The 25,518-nt window shown below is 47.7% G+C and overlaps 9 protein-coding genes across 11 annotated transcripts; 5 read left to right on the top strand and 4 right to left on the bottom strand.

The window, feature by feature from the left end:
• The first annotated feature begins 100 nt into the window (after positions 1–100).
• LOC120454414 (40S ribosomal protein S28) lies at positions 101–660 on the top strand. The gene is made up of 2 exons (XM_039639684.2): positions 101–447; positions 519–660. Exon 1 carries the CDS (start codon positions 239–241, stop codon positions 431–433), a length of 195 nt encoding a protein of 64 aa, XP_039495618.1. The 5' UTR covers positions 101–238; the 3' UTR covers positions 434–447; positions 519–660.
• On the top strand, positions 620–7,426 carry LOC120454410 (alpha-1,6-mannosyl-glycoprotein 2-beta-N-acetylglucosaminyltransferase). 3 transcript variants are annotated; one of them, XM_039639678.2, is made up of 10 exons: positions 620–1,176; positions 3,296–3,385; positions 3,457–3,585; positions 3,656–3,805; positions 3,867–4,293; positions 4,352–4,497; positions 4,556–4,716; positions 5,034–5,399; positions 6,090–6,304; positions 6,369–7,426. In XM_039639678.2, the coding sequence occupies exons 2-10, from the start codon at positions 3,370–3,372 to the stop codon at positions 6,589–6,591; spliced, it is 1,833 nt and encodes a 610-aa protein (XP_039495612.1). In that variant the 5' UTR covers positions 620–1,176; positions 3,296–3,369; the 3' UTR covers positions 6,592–7,426. The 3 variants fall into 3 exon arrangements, with proteins under 3 accessions (XP_039495612.1, XP_039495614.1, XP_039495613.1); XM_039639679.2 differs by lacking the exon at positions 620–1,176 and adding an exon at positions 3,216–3,236; XM_039639680.2 differs by lacking the exon at positions 5,034–5,399 and having other exon boundaries at positions 625–1,176; positions 6,369–7,424.
• Positions 7,427–7,642: 216 nt separating this feature from the next.
• On the top strand, positions 7,643–12,536 carry LOC120453646 (4-hydroxybutyrate coenzyme A transferase). The gene is made up of 4 exons (XM_039638440.1): positions 7,643–8,140; positions 10,953–11,345; positions 11,405–11,809; positions 11,899–12,536. Exons 1-4 carry the CDS (start codon positions 7,960–7,962, stop codon positions 12,351–12,353), a joined length of 1,434 nt encoding a protein of 477 aa, XP_039494374.1. The 5' UTR covers positions 7,643–7,959; the 3' UTR covers positions 12,354–12,536.
• A 72-nt stretch (positions 12,537–12,608) lies between these two features.
• On the bottom strand, positions 12,609–18,039 carry LOC120453652 (nucleoplasmin-like protein). The gene is made up of 3 exons (XM_039638446.2): positions 17,886–18,039; positions 17,519–17,652; positions 12,609–13,289 (listed from the first exon to the last, which is right to left on the bottom strand). The coding sequence occupies exons 1-3, from the start codon at positions 17,905–17,907 to the stop codon at positions 12,987–12,989; spliced, it is 459 nt and encodes a 152-aa protein (XP_039494380.1). The 5' UTR covers positions 17,908–18,039; the 3' UTR covers positions 12,609–12,986.
• LOC120453645 (sodium-independent sulfate anion transporter) lies at positions 13,341–16,958 on the top strand. The gene is made up of 8 exons (XM_039638439.2): positions 13,341–13,914; positions 14,690–14,989; positions 15,057–15,397; positions 15,489–15,798; positions 15,858–16,160; positions 16,221–16,366; positions 16,428–16,610; positions 16,679–16,958. The coding sequence occupies exons 1-8, from the start codon at positions 13,899–13,901 to the stop codon at positions 16,886–16,888; spliced, it is 1,809 nt and encodes a 602-aa protein (XP_039494373.1). The 5' UTR covers positions 13,341–13,898; the 3' UTR covers positions 16,889–16,958.
• A 165-nt stretch (positions 18,040–18,204) lies between the features above and the next one.
• Positions 18,205–19,291, top strand: LOC120453650 (nucleoplasmin-like protein). Its single transcript, XM_039638443.2, has 4 exons — positions 18,205–18,362; positions 18,496–18,641; positions 18,787–18,954; positions 19,016–19,291. The coding sequence occupies exons 1-4, from the start codon at positions 18,341–18,343 to the stop codon at positions 19,148–19,150; spliced, it is 471 nt and encodes a 156-aa protein (XP_039494377.1). The 5' UTR covers positions 18,205–18,340; the 3' UTR covers positions 19,151–19,291.
• Positions 19,292–19,316: 25 nt separating this feature from the next.
• LOC120453644 (ADAM 17-like protease) lies at positions 19,317–22,422 on the bottom strand. Its single transcript, XM_039638438.2, has 10 exons — positions 22,263–22,422; positions 21,958–22,197; positions 21,469–21,902; positions 21,217–21,411; positions 20,960–21,098; positions 20,572–20,807; positions 19,951–20,514; positions 19,781–19,886; positions 19,545–19,707; positions 19,317–19,486 (listed from the first exon to the last, which is right to left on the bottom strand). Exons 1-10 carry the CDS (start codon positions 22,339–22,341, stop codon positions 19,444–19,446), a joined length of 2,199 nt encoding a protein of 732 aa, XP_039494372.1. The 5' UTR covers positions 22,342–22,422; the 3' UTR covers positions 19,317–19,443.
• Positions 22,423–22,533: 111 nt separating this feature from the next.
• Positions 22,534–23,174, bottom strand: LOC120453653. The gene is made up of 2 exons (XM_039638447.2): positions 22,788–23,174; positions 22,534–22,727 (listed from the first exon to the last, which is right to left on the bottom strand). Exons 1-2 carry the CDS (start codon positions 23,093–23,095, stop codon positions 22,616–22,618), a joined length of 420 nt encoding a protein of 139 aa, XP_039494381.1. The 5' UTR covers positions 23,096–23,174; the 3' UTR covers positions 22,534–22,615.
• A 500-nt stretch (positions 23,175–23,674) lies between these two features.
• Positions 23,675–25,350, bottom strand: LOC120453648 (26S proteasome regulatory subunit 4). The gene is made up of 2 exons (XM_039638441.1): positions 25,202–25,350; positions 23,675–25,140 (listed from the first exon to the last, which is right to left on the bottom strand). Exons 1-2 carry the CDS (start codon positions 25,202–25,204, stop codon positions 23,824–23,826), a joined length of 1,320 nt encoding a protein of 439 aa, XP_039494375.1. The 5' UTR covers positions 25,205–25,350; the 3' UTR covers positions 23,675–23,823.
• Between the last annotated feature and the right edge of the window lie 168 nt (positions 25,351–25,518).

Raw genomic sequence — 25,518 nt, 5'->3', positions numbered from 1 at the left:
TGGCAGCGGGGACTGCCAACTCGCCTCCCTTACTGCTGAAGGTGCCAGCTCGATTTTTAATAGGCAAAGAAGAATGCAATTTGCTATTGCGGTTCGCGTCTGCACTTAAAGTGCGTCACAAAGCCCACAGGTGGCGTCAGGTATGACAAAAGGGTTGATAGTTTTCTATGTTCACATCCAAATTTACTTCAACTTCAAATATTAAATTGCCAAATAAATCTCGATTTTCGTATTCAGTATGGACAAGCCACAGTATGCTCGCATGGTGAAGGTCCTTGGCCACACAGGATCCCGGGGACAGTGCACTCAGGTGCGGGTTGAGTTCCTCGGCGACCAGAACCGCCAGATTATTCGCAATGTCAAAGGACCTGTGCGCGAGGGCGACATCCTGTCGCTTCTGGAATCCGAACGCGAGGCCAGGAAACTGCGCTAGGAAGACATTACCTTGTAATGTACATAATGCACATAATTAAATGAAAATCAAGTTAATGAGCGAACTTTATTTTTGAAATTCTAAGCAATCGACTGCCATCGCTAAGCTATCGATTGTTGGCCATCGCAGCCCGAACAGCTGTTTGTGTTGATTCCGATTCCGCGAGATACAGATTCTCAGTTACTCAGTTACGCAGATACTCGTTCGCAGCGGACTTGATCGCGACTCGCGAGTTTGTTGTTGTTCGTCGCTGTCAATAGAAAGTGAAAACGGAGCACCCGGATGAACGGCCAGTGAATCAAGCGGAGTGACAACAAAAGCGGGAAATGTGAAAATGCGCACGGCAGTGGGTTGAAGCGAGACGGGAATAGCGATGCCCGTTTGCCCGCTGTGCGTGTGTGTGTGTGCAGCGGCGGCCGTAGCAGCTGTTGGTATGTGTGTGTATCGCAAGTGCAGGAGCATTTTGCATTGCAAAAACAAAAGTGAAAAGTGCGTAAAGTGCGAAACAAACAAGAAACAGGACTAAAAGTGACGAATTCGATTCCCCCGGGGAATCCACCAAGTGGTGTATATTCGGAAAATGCGCGGAAAAGCGGACGAAAGCTGCGAATTCGTTACGCTGCATTTGAACTTTTGGGGGCGCTCTGAAAAATCGATTGGCCGCAAGGAAAGTGTCGACCGCGAAATAATGGAGGATTTGGACTCCTACCAGGCGGCTACACTGCTCGAAAAGTCCAGCAAAGGTGAGTCCAGTCAAACGGGGCACTTAACACCGCCCGCAAAGAGCAACAAAAGCCATAAAAAGTCAAGAGAAAAAGGCGAAAAAACAATGCAAAGTGTACGGCGCATTTGCCTGCGTTTTCGTGTGTTTGTTTTGGTTTCTTGCCTTCGCCTTCGGCACGCCAATTTTCGCCACTTATTTCGTAACAACTAAACCGAAAATACCTGTTCGCCACACTGCCCCTGCCCCAACCCCCCCGCCCCCTGCCAGCGCCCACCTCCCACCGACACACCCAAAAAAAAGTGGCTGCACAGCAAGAAAATACTACTGTTGTTTTGGGTATCACAACAATCAACTACATGCTTATTTGTTCATAACAAAAGCCTTATTATTTCATTTAAAAGCTAATGCATAATACATTTTTCATTTATTGAATGAATGAGCCAAGTCAATGAACTTTTATCTGCCGTTGCAAGCGCTCATTTGCTCGTAAAAACTAGCTCAAATGCTGAATATTTAACAGGCTTTCCCACTTCAAACACGCTTGCTAGAAGAAAGTAAAAACTTCGCTCAGTGTACTGCTATTCCTAGACCTTTTCCGCACTCGCTTTTCACCGCCTGAATTTCAAAGCCGAGTTCAGTCGTGTCAGTCAATTGGCCCACTTACAATTTATTAATAAAGGGTCGAGTCATTAATGCCCATTGATTTTCCCCACTCAAGTGCGTCAGATTGACGTTACCAGGAAACATTCTAATTAGTTGCCCCCGGCACAGCGGCGCCTCATTACGCATTCCTCCGGAGTGGAGTGGGAGTCCTAGGATCGAAAACTCGCTTCTCCCACTGGCTTGGATGGTCGCAGCCAGTAGGGTTTCGTATCCCATCAATCGCAGTTGCAAACTGAAGCTACATAGAGTATACATATAGTAGTTAGCTGGGCGCCTGGAGAACCACCCATGTGACTTGGTTCCGAGCTGTCCGATGCCCAGTTGTGAATCGAAACTGCTTTCAACTGGCGACAACGTGACTCCAAAGTAAACTAGCCAAGTTTCGCGGAAAAGCCGTTAAAACTACACATTATTTGCCTCATTTCCAAATACAAGTCTCGAACCTTATGTGAATTTCTATGTCTATATATACATATATATATGCTATAATATTAGTTTCGACCTTGAACCACAGGGCTGATATGAGCTAATTTCATTATTCTCATCATAATACATTGTTTACATACGAAAGCACTTAGGAAGGTATGAAAGTGTACTTTTATATTGTTTAGTTGTCTGCGGCAGCGATTCTACACAGCGAGAAATCATGAGTGTTGATACAATAAGCTCCTAACTTTATTAGATGACTACTGCTGGATTCCTTTCCTATGATTATAGCATAGCTCCAAATGGGTCATCGCGTTTGCATCCAAAAAACGCCCCCGAGAATCCGCAGCATGCGTATCTACATATGATGTGGCATGATTCTAGTCACTAGATGCTTTAGTGGCGGGTATTATCTAGTTCTTTCCCGATTCCGCCACGCAAATTGCGCTTCCTCGAGGCAAAAGCGTTTCACTTGTGAAATTTCGCTGAGCCGCCCGCCGCCGAATCTATTTTTACGCCAATTGACGCGAGGCCGCGGATTTGTGATTTCAGAATTGAGATTTCAGACGCAGTCCGCCCACTTGGCAGGCAGGCAGGCTCTCTCTCCATGCGGCGACCATGTGCTCCTCTCCACCCACCCATCGTCGTTCATCTGGCGAGCTCTGAGCCTCCGCCGCTAATTAAACTCAAGTGCCCAGTACTGAGTACTCAGTGCCCAAGCACGGATCCATACTCGTTACTCTGCTGATTAGCATTCCCATGCCGAGTTCCATTGTGCGGGTGCGCCCTGGAGAACCTGATCTCATTACAGACCAGCTTACACTTTACCGAATTGTAGCCTCACTTCCAGATGATCTTAGTTCCTTTGACAGACGTCAAACTTTTTGGAGCATTCGGAAGTGAAGCTATTGTTCAAATCAATTGTCTGTTCTTAATCCAATTATGTGATAAGTTTGGCAGCTTTTAAATGAGTACTTAAGGCGCAAGCAAGTAATCACTGGATTGCTGGTGATTGGGCTTCTCGCAATAATTGTGGCCACTACTTCCAGATGGCGAGATGAAGGTGCTCCACCAGTGAGTTAGCAGCAGCAGTTACTCGATTCCGGCAGCGAGGAGCGACGCGATGTCGAAAATGAGGGGTAATTGAAACGAGATCGCCGCGTAGAAAAGTCAGCCTTGCTAAATCTGTTTGCCGTTTGCCGTTGAACAGGTCGCATCCTGATCCCACTGCCCAATACCGGAGCAATGGGTCGCAAGCGCAACAACTTCTACATGCGGAGCCTGTTCCTGCTGGCCCTGGGCATCTTTGGCCTGCTCCAGTACAACAACTTTAACTATCGTAAGTAGACGCCAGTAATGCGCATCATCAGCTTATCAGCTATCTAAACCAATCCTGATCCCTGATCCAGTGGACTCGCGGGACAATGTGCTGGGCGACGCGGTGACCAACGACTCGGACGATGCCATCCTGGCCATGGTGCCCGCCACTCTGCACAAGTATCTGACGCCCCACTCCCGCAACCACACCGCCTCGGGAGCAGGAGCCCTCACAGGCGCGGGTAAGCCATCGCCGACATAGCCACGATAGTAAGGTGCTAATCTGGATTCCGTACGACCTAGCCCTGCTCCTGAACGCCAGTAGCCCGGGAGCTGCCACTGCCAGCACCATCAGCTTCGACGTGTACCATCCTCCGAATATCACGGAGATCAAGCGGCAGATCGTGAGGTACAACGACATGCAGATGGTGCTCAACGAGGACGTCTTTGGACCGCTGCAGAACGACTCTGTGATAATCGTGGTCCAGGTGCACACGAGGATCACCTACCTGCGCCACCTGATCGTTAGTCTGGCGCAGGCTCGGGACATCTCCAAGGTGCTGCTGGTGTTCTCGCACGACTACTACGACGACGACATCAACGACCTGGTGCAGCAGATCGACTTCTGCAAGGTGATGCAGATCTTCTACCCCTACTCCATTCAAACGCATCCTAACGAGTATCCCGGCGTGGATCCCAACGACTGTCCGCGGAACATCAAAAAGGAGCAGTGCGTTAACAGTGGCCAACAATCCTCAGGCGTTTGCTATAAGTATCTGTTATTCCAGAGCTCTGATCACCAACTGCAACAATGCGATGTACCCCGATCTCTATGGCCACTATCGGGAGGCGAAGTTCACGCAGACGAAGCACCACTGGATCTGGAAGGCCAACCGGGTGTTCAACGAGCTGGAGGTGACCCGCTACCACACAGGTGAGCAACGTACTCTCTGGTTTATTACTCCAAACTAAAGCATTCAATGCCGGCACAGGACTGGTACTGTTCCTCGAGGAGGACCACTACGTGGCCGAGGACTTCCTATACCTGCTGGCCATGATGCAGCAGCGCACCAAAGACTTGTGCCCCCAGTGCAACGTGCTGTCCCTGGGCACCTATCTGAAGACCTTCAACTACTACACGTACCACAGCAAGGTGAGAACCGGAGCAGGGTGGTCCGGTGCCCATAAGTGCTAAACCACTGGCTGCGAAACGCAGCGAGCGCCTCGAGCCCATCTATGTATATCCTTCAAGCTTCCGTTGCTACAGAACACATTCATTCAAAGCGCCATTCATCCAAGCCATCCATTGTCGGGACTCGGATGGCCAGCCATTGCCCTAGTGGGTACTGGCCATTCGATCATAGACCCACACACACACATATACACACACACACTTGTGTTTAAGCTCACCATCTGACTACTGTAATTTACCATTTGTATCTGTTCTATTCCGAATATTCTGGCACGCAGACTAACAAGAAATCCTATGCTTCCTCGCTGATCTCGACAAACAGTCTATTAGGATACAATAGGAATAACAATAGAAACTCTGTGCAATTAGCTGTGTCGTCCTCTTACTCCTCCTCATCATCTGCGCAATCACCACAGCCATCCAAAGTCTATGTGGGCGACACATCTGACCACCAGAGAGCCAGTGACTCCAGTAGCAGGCGGGGCAACCTCATCAACACTGTCACCGCCACAGCCACAGCCACCGCCACCGCCGCCACATCCGACACCAACAATAATGAGCAAAGTAGCCATAGCAGCAGCAAAAATGGTGCACAAACATGGAACTATCATGTCCTGCCGTCATTGTATTCCGTCTATCAGAAGGTAGCGACACCGCACCGCACCGCCAGCTCCGCGGACTCCTCCTAACCACTCATTCCTGCCTGACCACCATCCCTGTTTGCGTAGCTAGTCGGTCCCCGTTTACCATTCTTTGTTGCATACTCCATCCATCCATTTACGCTTTGGCAATATGTTCTGCATGATCTGTTCTATCCTGTAAACGCTATCATCCTGCTGGCAGTGATGGGAAAGGGGTCAACCCCATTGGCATAGCTACCCTTGTGTAGCCACCACCTTGTATTCCCACCACTGCCGCCACGTTGTAATTGATGTGTTTAATTGTACTTGTCTATGTGTCCGTGCTGGCATGCCACATCTCCGCCCCAATCCGCTCCTGATCTTGATTCCATCTGCCAGCTGCACGCCCGCGTACGCACCGCGAAGATCGACAGGCAGAGCATCGAGAATGACTATCGCAAGGTATTTGGTATGGCGCGCACTGTACCCCACCCGCAAATCCGGCTTTCGCACTCTGAATCCACCTAGTGGTTAGTCCGGGACGAAGAAAGTGCCGGTGGAAACGGAGACCAGAATTCGAACCGCGTCGATTGAAATTTGCATGCCTCCACTCCTCACCTAACCTTTTCCGTTTTCTATGTACATACATATATTGTTGTTTTGTTGCCATTGTTCAGCATTGTGCTTGGTTGACCTGGTTCTTCTCTTCGGTAGGTGGAGGTCATGCCCTGGGTCAGCAGCAAGCACAACATGGGCTTCGCCTTCAATCGCACCACCTGGTCGAACATCCGGAAGTGCGCCCGCCACTTCTGCACCTACGATGACTACAACTGGGACTGGTCCTTGCAGCACGTTTCGCAGCAGTGTCTGCGGCGCAAGCTGCACGCCATGATTGTCAAGGGTCCGCGGGTCTTCCACATCGGAGAATGGTGAGCAGCACTCCTGTCCTCCAAGGGAGCTTTATAGTCATACGTTGCTGCTTCTCTCTTTCAGTGGCGTTCATCACAAGAACAAGAACTGCGAGTCCAACCAGGTGATCTCGAAGGTGCAGCACGTGCTGCGGATAGCCCGCAACTCGCACCAGCTCTTCCCGCGCTCCCTCACCCTCACGGTGCCCAGTCTGATGAAGAAGTCCAAGCTGCGCAAGGGCAACGGCGGCTGGGGCGATCTGCGGGATCACGAGCTGTGCCTGAACATGACGCTGGCCACGAGGTAAGGCCAGAAAGTCAGGAAAGCCAGGAAAACTGGGGAGCCCTCGGCATGGAAACCAATCAGTTAGTGGCGAGGAAGCCTAGCTCATAGCGTTATCTAAGTAGTATTATTAAGCAGTAGCCTTAGTCACTGTAAACGAACATTCAGCAAGTAATCTGCATCAGCTAACTAACCGAAAATAATCAAAGCCAGAAGACAGAAGCCCAAAGACCCTCGCCTCGGGCGCTGCACAACTCATACTATAAGTAACCCTCTAGTCACACATTCAAATGGCATCGCCGTGTTGTAATCTCCTACCTTGTTTCCGTTCGCCCTAAACACTTCGTCGATAATCACTGATGGTGTTTAGGCTCCGTCCAGATCCGCGGATCGACAGAGTTCCGAGCGACGGGGTTGGCAATCCTTTAAACTGAAACTAGAATCTAAACATACGAATACTAGCGATAGACCATATACATGAATATACTAACTCGTATCCCCAGATTGTGCCGAAGCCGTTTAGCAAGCGGCCAGTTAACTTGAGTCTATAGTCTAGAGTCTAGAGGCATCTAATCGCATAAACTAGTCATAGCAATGTACCACATGCACATGCGCTATAATACATCATAGATCAAACTTTTGATATATCTACGAGCCTACGTTTTAAGCCTGTACATAGAGGAATTGCGTTGTATACATCACATAAGGTCTTTTTATGATATTAACGCGGAACTAATGTAATTTGTTATTTTTTAATCGTTAGTCCAAAGCGCTTTTATGTATTAGGAATTTTTGATTAATCAAACGAATAACCCTAGTGAATAAATGCCAAGTAAATGCTCTACCAGTATGTACTTTAAAAACAAGACAAATGGGTTTTGCTCTCTTACGAATTGCACTTATCAGCTTTCAAAAGTGGCGCCAAACTAATCGTCCCATCGATGTATACCGATAGCCGTTGTTATCGAACCATCCGTGCGTTGCTCAACACAGGCAGCTGGTAAATTTTGAAACATCAAAATAAAATGTACAAATACTCAATAAAGCCTAGAAATTCAAAGCACTGGAACACATCGAATAATCAAATGTGCTCCTCATCTACGTGAGCACGACTCGAACTGGAAGCGAAGAGGAGGAGCGGAGACGCAGCTCGGGGAGATTGGATTGTGATCGGCAGACAGCTTTCGCCGCAGAGCTTTTATGGCGTTTTTGTTTGGCGAACCAGTTGCAAATTTGGTGCCGCAGCGGACGGAACTCAGCGCAGCAGTCTCTCCCCAGTGAAAACCCACCACTCATCGCCTCCTGCATCTCGCGGACTTCTCGCTTAACCCTTCTCGACGTGCGTGCCTACAACAGAGTACTCAGTACACACACTACCACAACACAGTCCACCATGAGCAAGCAATTGGCGCGCCATGTGGGTCAGCTGAACAGCCTGCTGAAGACGGCGACCACCGCCTCCTTGGTCTCCGCCCACAACAACTACTTCACCTACGTGCGGGAGCTGTCGCATCCCATCGACCGGGAGCCTCCAATTGTCAAGCCGGAGGAGGCCGTGGCATGCGTGAAATCGGGTGAGTCCTGGCTAGGAACCCCCCTCCCTTCTTCGGAACAGAACTGGTCCCTCTTATCGTGCGCTGTTTGCAATCTTTCGGTTATGTAACCTTCTAGTGGGCCTGCTTAGGAAAACAGAATGGAAACGAGAACACCGGGTTGTGGGGCCATGCAAATGTAAGCCCATGTGTGCCCGCAATCCAAACTACTTTCGAGCACACACTATGCATGTACATATGTACTTATATACCTACGTGTGTATATAGGGAAGGGCAGTCACAGGGTGCTCAGTACATGGATTGTTGGCATTTAATTGACCGTGATTAGGAGACACTCGTGGGCCAATGGGGTGGGGAGGCTATATAATATGCAAGTTGGAAGCAAATATTTAGTATATTGTATTACCTTGTGATAGGTTTTTGGTTGATTGGGGTTCTAGTTTCATAAATAGTTAGTGAGTTATACAATAAGCAAATCACTTTTTAAGTAGCTGCCCTTATCGAAAAGTTGCCATTCAAAGCTACTCCGCTTGTGGCTATCAGTAAACCTTGTGTTAATTGTAATTCCTGGTGCTGCAGCAGCACAAGTGTAAATTATATTAATTTAATCGCGTGAAAACAGCTGTGCGTGTCACATTTACTAATGCATATACCCGTAGATATTTATACACATTTAATAATGCATATGCTCAGCGCTGTAGATGAGTTTCCAGCACAAGTTGTACTTTGTACCCAGGGCAAAAACAAGAGAAGAGTCCGATGCAAAGCTCGGCTTAGTGGCAAGAACGACCGCGTATGTAGTTCATAAACACGTCTATCCACTCAGCCGGCCTTTGGAAGTGGTGCTGATAAGACCGCCTCTTTGTAGGAACCCATATACCATACACCATATACTATAGTATTTAGCAGCTTTAGAAGAAGGCAAGGTTATGCAACGAGTATCGGCAGGTGAATTATGGAAACATAATCATGGAGTGCTCCGAAAAATATTCTTTAATTTCCAACAAGCCTTCTTATCACAACGATATTCGTATTAGTTAGATAATTTCTGTGTCAGTATAAAGATAGCAATCATCTGATTTTTGGGAGCCTCCACTCTGATTAAATTCAATTGTCCCAATTTGGAGGCAGTCTCCTGAGATTCTGGACACGCCCTCGGCTTCCGCAGATATCTCCATTTCTTAGCACTTCTACGGCATCTCATCAGCAGGTCCGTGCAAATTGGTGATATTATAGCGGGGGGCGGGTCTTTGGAGGGGGAGTGGCACCCGAAAGCGGTATCTCTAATTTTAGCCAAAATCACCAACACGAGCCATGCCAAATCTACGACGTAATTTGATTTGGAAAACTTTTTCGTTTGGCACGTTTTTGGCAGATAATAAGCGGTACAGTAGGCACTAACTAACTAAACCTGTGCGTAAGATATGCATATTTGGGTTTTCAAGTCACAGTAAATATCACAATGAAGGTTTGGCAGTGCAGATAGTGACGCCTTGCGGAAAACTTGACCGTGTCGACGTGGCTCAGTCGTCTGCCGATAAGAATCACACTTATCGCATGACTCCCCAGTTGAAGGGGCTCGCTCGTTCGACTTCATTTGCCATCTTAGTTTTTTCTATGCCGCATACAGAAGTACCTCGGAATGCCGGCCTCTAGAGGCGGAAACCAAAATAGATTGGCCAAACATGATGCATGTGCTCAAAAATGCATAGGGCTGCTCTTTCAGATATGCTAGGTACCACACTACTACATCTCTGATTTTACAATCCAAGGCATAGCTATAATGATAGTATATTATTATTATATATATTATCTTTTTTGTCCAAACATTTCGATTGGAAGCTACAGTTGTCTTACGTAACACAGTCCAATCAGATACTTTTTGCTGAATTCATGTGCCTCTGCTTTTTCTGCCTCGTTAATCAAATGGCAAAATCTATATGTATGTATACCCTCTGATTATACTGCAATCTCAATCCGGCAGAAGTCTTGTTTGCCATGTAATGCCCACTGGGAAACCGGTGTTATTTATTTACAAACATTCATTATCACGCGTTTCTGGGCAATGGGCGCTCCCACTCCCCGCCTTCTCACTATCACTCTCCTTTTAACTAATATAAATTAGTACATATGAGTGTATATAGCTATAGCTTTAAAGCTCTAGAGAGTAACGAACTAAATTCAGAGAGGAAGTGGAATAATCAGAGAGAAAATTTATAAATTTTAGCACTAATCGTTTTGCGAAACAATTTATAGACTTTGTTTGTTACTCAATGAAAGCATGACCAGCGCAATATAATGTATGTAAATAGTAATGAATGATTTACAGAAACCGCATTTGCCGATTAAAGCTTTATAGAAAGTTATATTACTTTGATTAATAACTAATACATATATGATCAGCTATTAAAAGTATACTAATTGGCAAACATGTTTTTCGTTTAGCTCGCGATGTAAATATATTCCTAGGGGGATAACTTCAGTACGATGTGCATTAATTGCCTGGTCAGGATTTCATAGAATGGATCAGGCCATGCTCTTCAGATTAACAGCTCATAAATCTTGCTGGGAACATACGACTTGAACCTTTAATGTATCAAAACAGTTTATTAACTGATAGTATCTACTGACAGACTCGTTATCATTTAACATTTAAAGCATCATTAATTAGGCAACATTGAATAGTAATTTAATTGAAGGCCCGCGGGTAGCATGTCATGCAAATCTCTAGATAAGACCTGCTCAATAGATTAAGTGCACAATATCTGATTAGCAGCGTGTGCCTAATAAATATATTAGTAATAAAAACTGCGGTTTCTCGCCTGCATTCCAGGTAACACCGTTTTCGCCAGCGGAGCAGCCGCCACGCCCGTGGCTCTGCTGAACGCGATGGCCAAGCACGGAAAGAGCAACAATCTGGAGTGCGTCACGGTGTGCCACATGCACACTGAGGGTCCTGGCGAGTACGCCAAGCCGGAGTACAAGGACCACTTCCGCTCGAACTCCTTCTTCATGGGCGCCAATGTGCGCAAGGCGGTGGCCGAGGGCCGTGGTGATAATGTGCCGATCTTCCTTCACGAGATCCCGCAGCTGTTCTACAAGCAGATCGTGAAGCCAGATGTGTCCTTCATCCACGTGTCGCCCCCCGATAACCACGGCTACTGCTCCCTCGGCACCAGCGTCGATTGTGTGCGAGCTGCGCTGCTCAATTCGAAGCTCATTGTTGGTGAGTTGCGAACTCGAGGAAACTCTTTTATCCTGTGACTGATGCTATTCCTTTTCCAGCTCAAATCAACCCCAAGATGCCGCGCACCTTTGGCGATGCAATCATCCACAAGTCTCACTTCGACCTCGCCATCGAGGTGACCGATGATCTGCCTCAGCACGGAACTGGTGAGATCTCGGAGGTGGAGAAGAAGATCGGTAAGCTCATTGCCGAGAATCTCGTCAAGGATGGCGCCACTCTCCAGATGGGCATTGGCAGCATCCCGGACGCCGTTCTCGCCGCTCTGCACAACCACAAGGATCTGGGCATCCACTCCGAGATGTTCGCCAACGGTGTCGTGGAGCTCGTGCGCAAGGGATGCGTCACCAACAGCAAGAAGAAGATGCACCAGGGCAGAATTGTGGGCTCCTTCCTCATCGGTGACAAGGCTCTGTACGACTTCGTGGACAACAACCCCTTCATCGGTATGTTTAGACCTGAAACACTAAGGTTGAATTCTAAATGTATGGGATATGAGCACGATCTAATGCCTAACTGTCCGTCCACCTTTCAGAGATGTACGCCATCGACTATGTGAACAACACCAGCATTGTGAAACAGCAGCCCCGCATGACTGCCATCAACAGCTGCATTGAGGTCGATCTGACTGGACAAGTTTGCTCAGACTCGATTGGCTCCCGATTCTACTCCGGATTCGGCGGACAGGTGGACTTCATTCGCGGAGCGGCGGAGGGTCTCGATGGACTGGGTGTGCCAATCATTGCCATGCCCTCGACCACCAGCAAGGGCGAGAGCAAGATTGTTCCCACGCTGAAGGCTGGCGCTGGCGTCGTCACTTCGCGTGCCCATGTCCACTACGTCGTCACGGAGCACGGAATCGCCTCGCTGTTCGGCAAGAACGTGCGCCAGAGGATGTACGAACTCATCCAGATTGCCGATCCCAAGCACCGCGAGAGTCTGGAGAAACAAGCCTTCGAGCGCATCAAGGTTATGCCCTCACCGAACTAAGCACTGAACTCCTAGAGATCACTATTTACTAGCAGCAACCCGCAATCTTTGAAGGCATTCCCGATATCGCTCTGATCCACTTCATAGAACTGCAATCATGATAGCCCTTTAGCATTACCAAATCTGAAATTTAAATTGATGAGTAACGAATTGATGGGAGAAATAAAACTGAAATTGATTAAACCTATGGTTTCAATAAACGAACAATGTGTACGAAAGGGGGAAGATAAGGATGTCAAGTAAAATGCAATAATATTGTTTGTATTCCGACGACAGTTTATTTTCATACTGCAAATATGAAGGAGGCGCGTACAGGAAGTCCGGCTTAGCTTTAGTTATACTTTAATATATATACAAATCTGTGTGTTCGATTAGTGTCCGATCAGTCCAAGAAGTTCGATTTGCTCCCAACGGGAGCGGAACTCCTGGCTGAGCGACAGAACATTCGCTTGGGATAACACGACCCGAGCACACAACGTTGTCTTTGAATTGAATGTAAAAGGAGCTGTTCAAAAGGAACTAGATTGTATTCTCAGTATGCATCGTATTGTAATATAGGGCCTAAAACTGTTTTTGCTTTAAAATCTACACGTTCATAGCTTAAACCTCGATGGATGATTGGCGGTCAGCAGTTTACTTCTTCTTGTTGTTCTTGGCATTTTTACCATCGGCGGCGTTTTCGATCTTGGCGCGCTTCTTTGGGTGCTCGTCCTCCTCATCCTCGGCCACATCGTCCTCGTCGTCATCCTCCTCCATGTCGACCACCTCCACATCGTCCTTGATGTTGTGGCCGTGGATGTAGACGGGTCCGCTGCCCTTGATCAGCTTGAACGTCACCTTCGACTCGTAGAACTCCACGTCGGGATTGACGGCGCGGGTCTCTCCAGCCTTCAACACGGCGATGGGAATTTGCACGGAGTCCTTGGGTGTGTTCACCTGCGTAAACAAGAGGTAAGATTCTCAGGTTAGATAGTCACATTTCAAAAGTTATCTATCGGTTAATTAGGTAGGAACATAAAATGGCACATCTTTCCCTGTATTCAACTGCATAAGATTCCTTGCCAAGATTGACCTATATAGGCATTTCAAGTGTCCAGATATCGCTGTTAAATACCCCGATTACACAAATTTCGGATCTCGTGAGGAGATAGCGCGAAGTTCATCACGACTGGCCCACTTAATCGCTCTGCAGTCTTCGTCTTCGTCTCTATCTCTTATCGTTGTCAGCCGAACACCTTCCCCAAAACTAACTGAACTGAACTGAACTGTCCGATGATAACTGCCTACGCATTCACATATTCGCACAGTCGCTTTCAGTAATAACCCCGTCGACTGGCGGCCGCTTGACCACTCGTCTGCCCACGCTGGAGTGGATCGGATCGGCTCGTTCCCTTTAAACTGCAGTCAGGCTCAGCTGAACCGGAGTCCAGCAAGCGTGAATCTAACAAGTGACCGCTAATTAATCACCCACAACGTGTAATCCAAATCAAAAGTTCCTCTAGTACTGGCCGATCGATCGTAAAGTGCTTCAAAGATCTTGTCGACATGCGCGATAACGAAGGTAAGTGGACAACGTGTTCCCTCAAGAGGACAAGTGAAAGCGGTGTGATGCGAAGGGAACTACACCTGCTACTATTAACACCAAGTTTGAATATCAGGAAATAGAAACTATCACTCAATGGGACTATAATTAGTCAAGAGAATAAAGGTGATAAAAGCTATAAAAAGGAAATAAGTTTACCTAGAAAAGTGAGTAAGTGAGTAAACAAATCTAAACACAGGATACCAAAGGTGTGTGCGTCTACGATTTTTATGGTAAATACCCGGTAATGAGTCCGTAATTAGACAAGAGAATCCACAAGATTTTTGTGTTATTACGAGCTCCGAAAGAGCTTATCAGTGACAAGCCGTCTTCCTGCGGCTTAACGTGTCCATCAAGCGCGGAGGGATCAAAAAGCAAATTTCTCCCGTTGAATAAACAAGATATAAACTAGCCAAGGATACTATAAGCAGCGCAGCAATTATCTAGAATATGAGACACCAAAACAGAGGGTCCAAAGTGCTGAAATCAACGAATTGTCAAGAGACAAGCCTGCTGCTTTCTCTGGATGAACTTGTCTATCAGCTTGTACACATCAATGGTATTTTTCCAGAAGTCACAAGACCAGCGTACCGCAGGAAATCATCGAGGCACTTCAGATCATGTGCAGAGATTGTGAATAGGTGTACATAAAATAGCGTTTTTCAATCAAGTAAACCACTTAACAGTGGCCATATCAAGATTTCAAGGCACCCCGGGAGCAACACCCACTCAATAGCCCAATTGTGCTTTCCAGATGATCTCTATCGGGAGCGCCTGCCAAATGTTTGCGGCGCCGTGGGCTCGAAGGCGAGGAGCTGCTGCAGCATGCGCTCCGTGCACAGATACCTGCCCGTCACTGATTGGCTGCCGAAGTACCAGTTGAGATTTCTGGCCATGGATGTGGTGGCGGGTCTCACCGTGGGCCTCACAGCCGTTCCACAGGCCATAGCCTATGGAGCTGTGGCCAATCTGCCGCCAGCCTATGGACTCTACTCCGCTTTTATGGGTGGATTTGTGTACATACTCCTCGGAACCTGCAAGGACATCACAGTGGGTAAGTTCTCTGAGTCCTCTGAAGCTGTTCCGAAGATGACTAAGTAACTGAAATCGTTGTTCCACAGGCCCCACGGCCATCATGGCGCTAATGGTGCAGCCATATGTGAACGGCAACCCGGCGTATGCTGTGCTAATATGCTTCATGTCCGGCTGCATCATCACAATAATGGGCTTACTCAATCTCGGAGTGCTCATGCGGTTTATATCGGTGCCGGTGACGACGGGTTTTACGATGGCAGCTGCCATAACCATTGCCACCGGCCAGGTTAATAGCCTCTTCGGCATCAGCAGTAGTGCCAGTGGGTTTCTTAACAGCTGGATATACTTCTTTGGCCACATAACGCACACACGCCGCAATGATGCCATCCTGGGCTGCGGCACACTCGTACTCCTGCTGCTCATGAGGGTGGGTAACTTCAAATAAGCACCTTTAATGCCTCAAATTGTTTAATTAGAATGTTTGATTAGCGACTCTATTAACGTTTGAATAATTTCAGCAACTTAAAGACCTGCCTTTTGGCATCAAAAGCGTGTGGAAGTATATTTCGCTGGCCCGCAATGCTGTGGCCGTGTTAATTGGCATACTGCTGTGCTATCTCCTGAAAAGTGATGGCAAGCTGCCCTTTCTAGTCAGCGGCAGCATCACACCAGGCCTGCCGCCCTTCAAGCCTCCTCCCTTTCACACGGAGGATCCAGCGACCGGGGAAACCATCAGCTTCGGTGGCATGATTTCGAACGTGGGCACTGCCCTGGTGTCCATACCACTGTTGTCTATATTGGAGAGCATAGCTGTGGCCAAGGCCTTCTGTGAGTGCAGATTAACTACTAAGTCCATAGTCCATACCCTTAACTCCTGATACTTTCAGCCAAAGGCAAGATTGTGGACGCATCACAGGAGATGATTGCCCTGGGCGTCAGCAACATCCTCAGCAGCTTCTTCTCCTCCATGCCCATCACTGGTTCCTTCACAAGGACAGCCATCAACAATGCCAGTGGAGTGAAAACCCCGCTGGGTGGTGCGGTCACCGGCGCTCTCGTCCTCATGACCCTGGCCTTCCTCACCTCCACATTTGCCTACATTCCAAAGGCGACCCTGGCAGCCATTATCATTGCGGCCATGTTCTTTATGGTGGAGTACGAGACCATTGGCGAGATTTGGCGGGCTAAGAGTGAGTGTTGCGTGGGAATAGGGACCTCGTTTAGTTATTGTAACTCTGGATATCTTGCAGAGCGCGATATGCTGCCTTTCCTGGTAACCGTGTTGACCTGTGTCTTCTGGACCCTGGAGTACGGCATGGTGGTGGGCATTGTCTTCAATGCGCTTTTCCTGCTCTACAAGAGCATGAAGCCGCAGTTTTACTTGGCAACCGAGAAGGTGAGTTTGATACTTTATATCATACATAAGGTTAAATAATCCCAAAGAACAATCCACCTAGTTCAATGGCGTCGAGGTGACTATGGCCGACCTCAAGGGAAGCGTGGATTACGCTGCAGCCGAGTACTTGAAGATGTCGATTGTGTCGCACGTGACGCAAAGGAACAGCGAGGGAGGTGCTCCCACCACACTGGTGGTCATTAAGGGGCACGAGATCGCCTCAATTGATACGACCGTGGCTTTGGTGAGTGACAGCTTGCTTTGTTGCGAATTATGACCTTTGACCGGAAACCCCTTCTCCTGCCCGCAAAGAACCTGAAATCGCTGCGCGAAGATCTCGCCCTGCTGAAGTGCGACATGATCTGCTGGAACTGGAGTATTCCGGCGGCGGGAGTGATTTGCCGGATGGATAGGAAGCTGCGCAGTATGTTCAAGTTCTCGAAAAGCTTTCCCGACCTAATGCAAACAATTGCGGATGCCGAGGCAGCCAATTCGTGTATTGCCGTTGACTTGAGTCAATAAAGAGTGCTCTTTTGTCTACCGCGTATGTCTTTCTGCGTACAGTTGCGCCAATAAATTCGGTTTGGAAAGGTGGGGTACTTCAATAATGAGTATCTTGATGGTTAATATATCACCAAGTTTAGGTACAAGTAAGAAACATTTTTGAATAGGTTAAAAAACGTAACTTATTTAAAAAAATTACAAATTAACGTTTAACAAATTATTCTTCAACATAAGATGGATTTTAAAGGTTATTCTCGAAAGTTCGGTATAGGAGATCCTAAAAATATACAGAATACCTAACACCTCCGGATTTACTGGGACACTTGTAAAGTACCTACAACTTCTTTGCAAGTACCTAGATAGTAAGAAGCATGTACCTAGCACTTCCCATGCCCAATGTGCCATAGCCATCGAAAATCGGCGGCCGTCTGAAGAGGTACAGACAAAATTACCCTAGCCCACAGCGAGCGAAAAGTTCGAGGTTGTTCTGGTCTGGGGGGGGAAAATGGAAACCGGTCCCTGCCCCGCCGGCCGGAAAAATGCAGCAAAAAAAAATTGAAAGAGAAAAAAAGAGCAGGAGGACACCAACCGGCGCGCGCATATACAATTTATGGGATTTACTACATGCACAACGCATGGAGTACTCACCTCGACCACGTTGAACTCGTTCTCCTTGGCCTCGGCGCCCAGGAGGATCTGTTTGATGACCAGCTTCTGGCCGCGTGCGTAGTCCTCGTCCACATCCCACGTGACGCTGTCGCTCTCGGCAGTCAGAGTAACTCCTGCAGAACGGATAAAGACGCCATTATACTTTTAAATTTCTATCTTTTTCACACATTCAAATGCGGGGGTTTGAGGCCAGACAGACACACAAATTGGCCAGCGGCAACCTTGAGGCAAAAACACCGGCAAGCGTCGCAGACATTCCGTCTTTTCGGGTATAAATACGCCTTTTATGCGGCCATTTTTGCCTCTTTTCGCTGCTTATATAGTTGATCTGCTTAATTGTTATTACCGTAGAATGATTCCTCAGCCATGGTAGGTAATATTTAATATTAATTCCACACAAAACCAGCGGCGAACACGTGTTGAGCAAAATCTTTTGCAAAATGGTAGCTGCCGCAGGGTTGCCAGGTCAACGTAGGGTGCACATATCGATAGGTGTTGTTGGCCTGGGAATCAAAATCGCAGTGCTGCCATTTTAAGTAGCCAATCGAATGTAACACCTTTACTCGTTTGTTGCAAGTTTATATGATTGTAATATATATATTCAAAAACCATTCAAGGCTTCATTACCTACACATCCTAGTTCCCAGCAAGTTGAATAAAAACTATCGATAGTCCTGCGCTTCGATAACCGCACCGCTCAACGCTTCACACAACTGCAGCCATCGCCGTTTTACGGGCACGTGTATAGTACAAAAAGTTCCATTATTAATTGACTGTACATCTGTGTTCCAAGGCCTGCAAATGGAGTCCGAGTCGTTTTATGGTGAGTACCATTGTACCATTTGGGTTGGAAGAGCGCTCCATTGGGCATCCCATAGCCCAACTGCGTGCAGCTCCTCCAGCCGGCAAAAAAGCAGTCGGAAATCCAACCCTCCTCGCCGTTCGTCCACTTCCAGGTGTCACACTCAGCGAGAAGGAGGCCATCGCACAGTTCGAAGTCCCGGATGTGCCCGAGGAGTATATCGTCCACTCGCACAAGCTCATCATCAAACAGATTTCCCTCGGCCCCGAGGCAAAGACCGGCGAATTCAACGTTGTACAGGTAAGCCTCGATACATGGAATTCGCCTCTTCGTCTGCCGGTCGTAAATTAAAGAACGGCATGGCGTTCCTCTAAGAGGGAACACTGATATCATATAACATATAATGGACACTAGATTATACAAATATTGTATATTTCTTTACCAGGCGGAGACGAACATAAATGACGATGGCGAGAAGAAGACGGTGAAGATCCCCATTGCCGTGCTGAAGGTCGGCGAGACCCGTAGCTTAAGGCCAAATGTCGAGTTCCCCAACGGATCAGTGACCTTCAAACTGGTGCAGGGAACTGGACCCGTCTACGTCTGCGGCAAGGTGAGCTCTATCCATTCATTAACTTTGTGTTCCTATGTCTAACACATTTCTATATCTTTAGGTGGAGATGAACTTTGGCGAGTTTGACGACGGTCAGATTTACGAGGAGTATTCTGACGAGGAGGAGGATAGCGAACTGGAATTCGACGAAGAAGCAGCTCCTCAGACGAACGGCAAGAGTAATAAGAAGAAGTAGAAATACATTACACTCCAGTAAGCTAACTAAATGATCCGAAAAAATAAAAACTTTAATAAGGTAACGAAAATAAAGCTGAGAGCGCTTTTCTAAAGACTTCAATAATGTAAAGAAACCCCATAAACAGACACCATCCAATTATACTGACCTCTTTGTTTTTGGTCTATATTATATGGAATTTTATTCAATCTGTGTTGTGTTCAAATATGTCACTTAATGTTAACGAATTGTGGCAGTTTTGAGAAGAATGCTCACGGAAGATTAAAACAAAAGGAACCCACTGGGTTTTTGTGCTAGTTACAGGCTCGGGCCACAGAAATCTTCTGGCGCGGCACTCTGAAAGTATAGAAACGTTATCATCACATAATTATGAAAAAGTAAGTTGAGCGACTACCGTATGTGAATCACTCGACGCCTCTCGTCACTGGGGTGTATGAGGTCCAGTTTCTGGCTCCACTCAATCAACTTCATTTCGTGGCGCAGCTTCTTGCGGTCGAAGTAAGATATGACACAGCTGATGGGTATCCAAAATACTGCAGTAACCAGGACAACGGCCACTGAAAATAGAAGTGGGGAAGTGTGGTTTATAAGTGATCTTCGAAATATAACATTTAAGATTGCAATACTTACTGACAATGTTGTCCTTGAGAAACCTCAGGGTCTTGGCCACATTTATCTCCTCGATGATGTCCCAGAAGCGCTCCACCACATCCTGTATGGTCTTTTCGCATACGCCCTGGAAAAAATCAGAGTTCAGCATGAGATTAAGGTCAATCTAAGGACGGAAACCACAAGCATACCTTGTTGCAGAATCCGGTGATGCAGGGTGTGCCATCAGGGAGGACATCAGGTGGCTCCACGGGGAAGCAAGTCTCATTGATGCTCATGCGACAGCACCTCTTGCACGCATCCGCGATGATATCACACATGCAGCTCTGCAGACCCTGGGTCTCGCAGTACGGCACACATTTGCCATTCCGGCACTGGCCCCGCTCCTGGCAGGTGGTTCCGTCCGCCATGGCCGGCGATTTGGGGCACTCGGCGTGGGCGCCGGTGCAACGAGCCTCCTGTTCGCAGGTTGCGTACTGCGCCTCGCGGCACTTCATTCCGGAGGCCATGAACTGGCAGTTCTGGCAGCACGGCGAGTTCTTGTCGCTGCACATGGCTCCCTGGTTCCGGCGCAGCTTGCAGTTCTTGTCGCAGCACGAGTCGTTGTCCTCGGTGCCCAAAAGTCCAGCATCACACTGCTCATCGCCCTCGACTCGCAGGTTGCCGCAGAAGGACTCTTCGGGCTCTGAAAAGCATCTGCCCGATTTGGCTTGCAGCACCTTACGAATGGAACGCAGGGAGCAGGGCGAGAATTTCTGTTAAGGAAGGAGAGGTCATTTACTATTTGTGGGTATTGTAGAGGAGAGCCCTACCTTATTGTTCACATCGTAGCCACTGACGGAGTACGTGTACATGAGGAAACTGCCGCCTTGCGAGGCACTGGGTGAGCACTCCGGAATGTCGGGGTCGTGCTCCGATCCCCAGTTGTGTCCAAACTCATGGGCCGTGACCAGGTCAGCCTCCCTGGTGATGACCCGCTGGCCATAGTGGTTGCGGGAGCTGCTCAGACCCGAGTTCAAGTACAGGGTGTAACCATTTTTGAAGTATTCTTGGAGATGAATAGAAAATAAGTTAGTTTTAAGATTTCTATAGCACCCCTTGAAAAGCAAGCTGAAAACAAAAGTAAAAGGATAACCAAGGAAACGAAAGTCTATAAGCCAAATGAAAAGGACAAAATGAGAGACAACTGGGTGTAGCAACCTGGAGTGCAAATGCCGCCCACGGAGTTGCGACGCGGGGAGCCCACGTAAGCCAGGCCCAAAATGCCGCCTTCGAACTTGAGATCGGTAAAGAGATGGGCAAGGCAAAAGTCTTTGTGGCTGTACTCCCGGGAGAAGACCTAGCCGGTGAAATGGCCACGGAGGAGTCGGTATTAAAGTGAGAGATACAAGAGTTAGATGACCTTGAGGTAGAGCAGCTACACGAAAAGTGAAGTGGCGCAAATGAAGTCAACTCACCTCCAGGAGATTGCGCACATCCCACTTCTCACGAATCATATTGTAGTGTGCCTCGCCTCCTCGCAGTCTCGTGGGCTCCGAATGCACCACGATCTTCTTGATTACGAACCCCATGCCCTTGAATCCCTCCTGATCCGAGCGGTCCTGCCACACGGTGTCGTTGTAGATCTTGTGCACCCGATCGATGAGGCTTATCTAAGTATTACAAGATACAAGTTATAAGTTATAAAGTGGGTTCCTTAAGAAGCTCACCAAGTAGTTAATGGTGGTCTTGGTGTTGCCTCCGCCCATTTCCTGAAAGAATCGATAGTCTGCCACCAAGAGCAAAGGACACCGGGTCTTGGTGGGCGTGTACTCGTACTGATCGGACTGACGCTTCTCCCTAGTGTGCAGCTCGTTGTCCAGAGCATCACCGTGCTCCTTGTCCTCCAGCTCGAGACCCTCCTTGATGTAGCCACAGGTTTTGGGGGTGGCACCAGCCTCATTCTTGTGCACCTTCACATCCGAGGCCTTGTACGCCACCATGGTGTCCTTCTTGGCTTCCGGCAGGTGTCGCCAGGAGGGCTCAATGTGATAGGTTTCCTCTGGCAAGTGAATGGACATGGTCATGGTGCCGTCTTCGATGTGGGCACGCACAGAGGACTCCAGTTCGCCAAACACTCGACCCGAATAGAAGCTATCGTGATCTGCAGAGATTAAGTGCTTAGAAATGTGCTATGGAACTATAGATACTGAGGTTACCCATGTGCACCACCGTTTCATTGCCATCCGCATCCACGGCGTAGGCCCTGAATTTGCTGTGCAGGACATCCCTGTGCGGGTGCAGGATCAGCCGGAAGTTCTTGCCCAGCGTGGTGAACTCCACCTCCTTGATGATGTTAAAGGGATTCGTGCTGTGCTTGGCACCCCTTTTGACCACCCTGTGTACCACATCGTCCTTGTGAAAAATTTCGTAGTGGCGCAGCGTCTTTTGCAGGGCCGCTGGAGGCGAGAAAAAGGACACTACATCAAGATCCTGGCATTTTATGGACTACTCCTGTGCTCACCGCAATTTTCGACGAAGAGGCAGGCGAAAAAAACCGAGATTATTGCGAGACCACAGCAACTAATGCATTTTGTAAACATTTTTTTTCGCCCGCTATTTCTGCATTATTGATTTTTACCGTTTGCAGTGTAACCGTTCACTTAACCGTTAGAAAAGTGGCACTGATTAAAATAACGGTAAACAAGAGGTCCTGTCCGAATTCGATAGTCTGGCAATATCGCTGATTTGAATTTAACTTTGAAATAGCTTGGACATAAAATAAAAGCCACAAGTTACTCGAGATATTTCATTATTTTAATTTAAGCAATAGTTTTAAGTGTGAACACGTAAATTTTGAGCTTTTTTCCACTACCACTACTTTCGGTGCGGAGGAGAGCGAGGATCTGCGACCGCCGGAACAGGAGCCAGTTTGTTATCCACACCGTAGAACTGGCCATTCAGACTCTTTCTCCTTGGCTTGGGCATGCTAGAAGAGGATTATTATTAAACCGATTTCTTTCTAACAAAATTTTAGGAGATAACCTACTTGCTCACATTGGAGCCATACAAGGAGATGGTTACGTAGCAGCTGGGAACATTGTTTAGAAATCTCTGAAAGCGACACCGCATATATTTGTTCCGACGACTGGAAAGATACGGGGTCAAGTGCTCATGCCTGTGCTTAAAACTGGGCAGGACCACCCAGTTGTTGTCGGGTAGGTGGAGAAAGTCCCGTGGCGACTTATCCTCAGCCACCTGGCGCCCTTTCTCTTCCGGCTGGAACTCCTTTATGAGCTCGTTGATGTCGAACTTCACTGGCCAACTGGTGAACGGTTCACAAATGGGGTTCTGCATCTTGAGTGCCAAAAAAATAGAGAAACAAATTTGACCACAACTCGAAACAGAATGAAACAGGCCTGCTGCCAATAGAACTTATTTTTGAAATTCCACTACATTTTATATTTGGCTTAGTATTTAAATCGTTACATACATATCTGTTTAATGTACAAATTTAAATGAGAAAACAATCTAAATCGCCCGCTATTTCTGCATTATTGATTTTTACCGTTTGCAGTGTAACCCGCTACTTAACCGTTAGAAACGTGGCACAGATTGAAATATCGGTAGCCAAGAGGTCCTGTCCGAATTCTACAGTCTGGCAATATCGCTGATTTAAATTTAACTTTTAAATAGCTTTACTAAAAAGCTCATTATTTTAATTTAAACAGTAGTTTCACACTGAGAACACGTAAATTTTGAGCTTTTTTCCAATACCACTACTTTTGATTCGGAGGAGAGCGAGGATCTGCGACCGCCGGAATTGAAAGCAGAACAAGAGGCTTACCAAAATCTGGAATTAGAAAATGCAACACATAAAGCACACTTCAATTATTGGAGCGCTCCACTCAACGTGATATCCGCAAAACAAAGGACTTATGTGGACGACCTCCTGGGAAAACTTGCACAGCAACTCCCGGCTACTACAAATTTATTCACATCGGGAAACGATTCTAGTGTTAATGTGGTTTAATGCATGTGTTGGGGAATTATCAAAATTAACTGAAAGTATATCTGCGCTCGACTTATAAATAAAGACCCTCGGGCGTGCCCTCCTTCTTCCGGTACAAGACGCTCTCCTTAGATTTCTTGAAGTCCTCGTTGGTCACCTTCATGCGGCGTTCTCGCAGCGCCATCAAGCCGGCCTCTGTGCAGATGGCCTTGATGTCGGCGCCGGATAGATCATCCTTGGCCATGATCAATTCGCTGAGGTTTACATCCTCGGCCAGCGTCATGCGCGATGTGTGGATGGTAAAAATGCGGCGTTTGGTCTTCTCATCGGGCAGCGGGAACTCGATCTTGCGGTCAATACGACCGGGACGAATTAGCGCCGGATCCAGAGTCTCAATACGATTGGTGGCCATGATCACCTTGACATCGCCGCGCGAATCGAAACCATCCAGCTGGTTCAGGAGCTCCAACATAGTACGCTGAATCTCTCGCTCACCACCAGAATTTGAATCGTAGCGCTTTGTGCCCACTGCATCGATTTCGTCGATGAACACAATGGATGGAGCGTGCTCCTCGGCCACACGGAAGAGCTCACGCACTAGCTTTGGTCCGTCTCCAAGGTACTTCTGGATAAGCTCTGAGCCCACAACGCGCAGGAAAGTGGCCGAGGTCTGGTTGGCCACAGCCTTGGCCAGCAGGGTCTTGCCCGTGCCAGGAGGTCCATATAGGATGACGCCCTTGGGCGGCTTTATGCCCATCTCCTCGTAGTACTCGGGATGGGTCAGTGGCAGCTCGACAGACTCCTTGATCTCCTGGATCTGAGTATCTAATCCACCAATATCTGCATAAGTCTCCTGGGGTGCCTTTTCCAGTTTCATCACCGTAACCATTGGATCGGTGTCGTCGCTGAGGACTCCGACCACAGCGTGCACTTTGTGGTTGAGCAGCACGGAGCAGCCTGGTTCCAGTTGATCTTTGTCCACGAAGGAAAGGATGCTGACATAGTGCTCGGATCCCACCGATGTGGACACGATGGCGTGGTTGTCATCGATGATCTCCTCCAGGTTGCCCACGGACATGGGGGTGCCGCGCAGATCGTCAACCTTGGAGCGCTCCTCCTCGTTCTTTTCGTCCTGGGGCTTCAGGCGCTCCTGGTTGCGGATGAACTCGTCCTCCATCATCAGGTAATCCTTGATGCGCTCCAGCTTGAGCAGCTTAAGGCGGCAGCGGGTGTGGGGCGTGACCTGGGGCAGCTTCATGGCCGCATCCGGACCCTTTGCGCGCCTCTTCTTCTTGCCAACGCGCGTCGGGATTGGAGGCTCGTACTTCTTCTTTTTATCCTTATCATCTTTTTTGTCGCCAGCTCCCCCTTGGGCCGATTGGTTTTGTCCCTGCAAATGTGTGGTTCGCGATCGTAAATGGGTTCAGGGTGTTCTGGAGATGATTTTTTACCATTTTGCCTTTGTGCTTGCTGCTTTGCCGAACGTTTGATGAACTTTTTACTCTTTATTGTCGGCAACAAAATTACTAGTCATTCGCATTTGCAGTGTTACCGTTCACTCAAAACATGAACGTCTGGCAACTCTAAAAGTGAACAAATATTTTTATAAACTATGTGAAAAGTTAAAAAGGCAGAAAATGCTTAACAGTTAGATTTTAATAAAGGAAAAAGCTAACAACCGAAATAAAAATTAGTTTAGGCTTTGAAAAACTAATTTTTAAGAGTCACTGTTTTCATAAACTTATCGATTACCGTAAACAATATGAAT

Source organism: Drosophila santomea, chromosome 3R (assembly GCF_016746245.2).
Source record: "Drosophila santomea strain STO CAGO 1482 chromosome 3R, Prin_Dsan_1.1, whole genome shotgun sequence".
NCBI classification, from domain to species: Eukaryota; Metazoa; Arthropoda; class Insecta; order Diptera; family Drosophilidae; genus Drosophila; species Drosophila santomea.
Note: the sequence above shows the minus strand (reverse complement) of the source record. Positions and strands in the feature narration are given on the sequence as shown.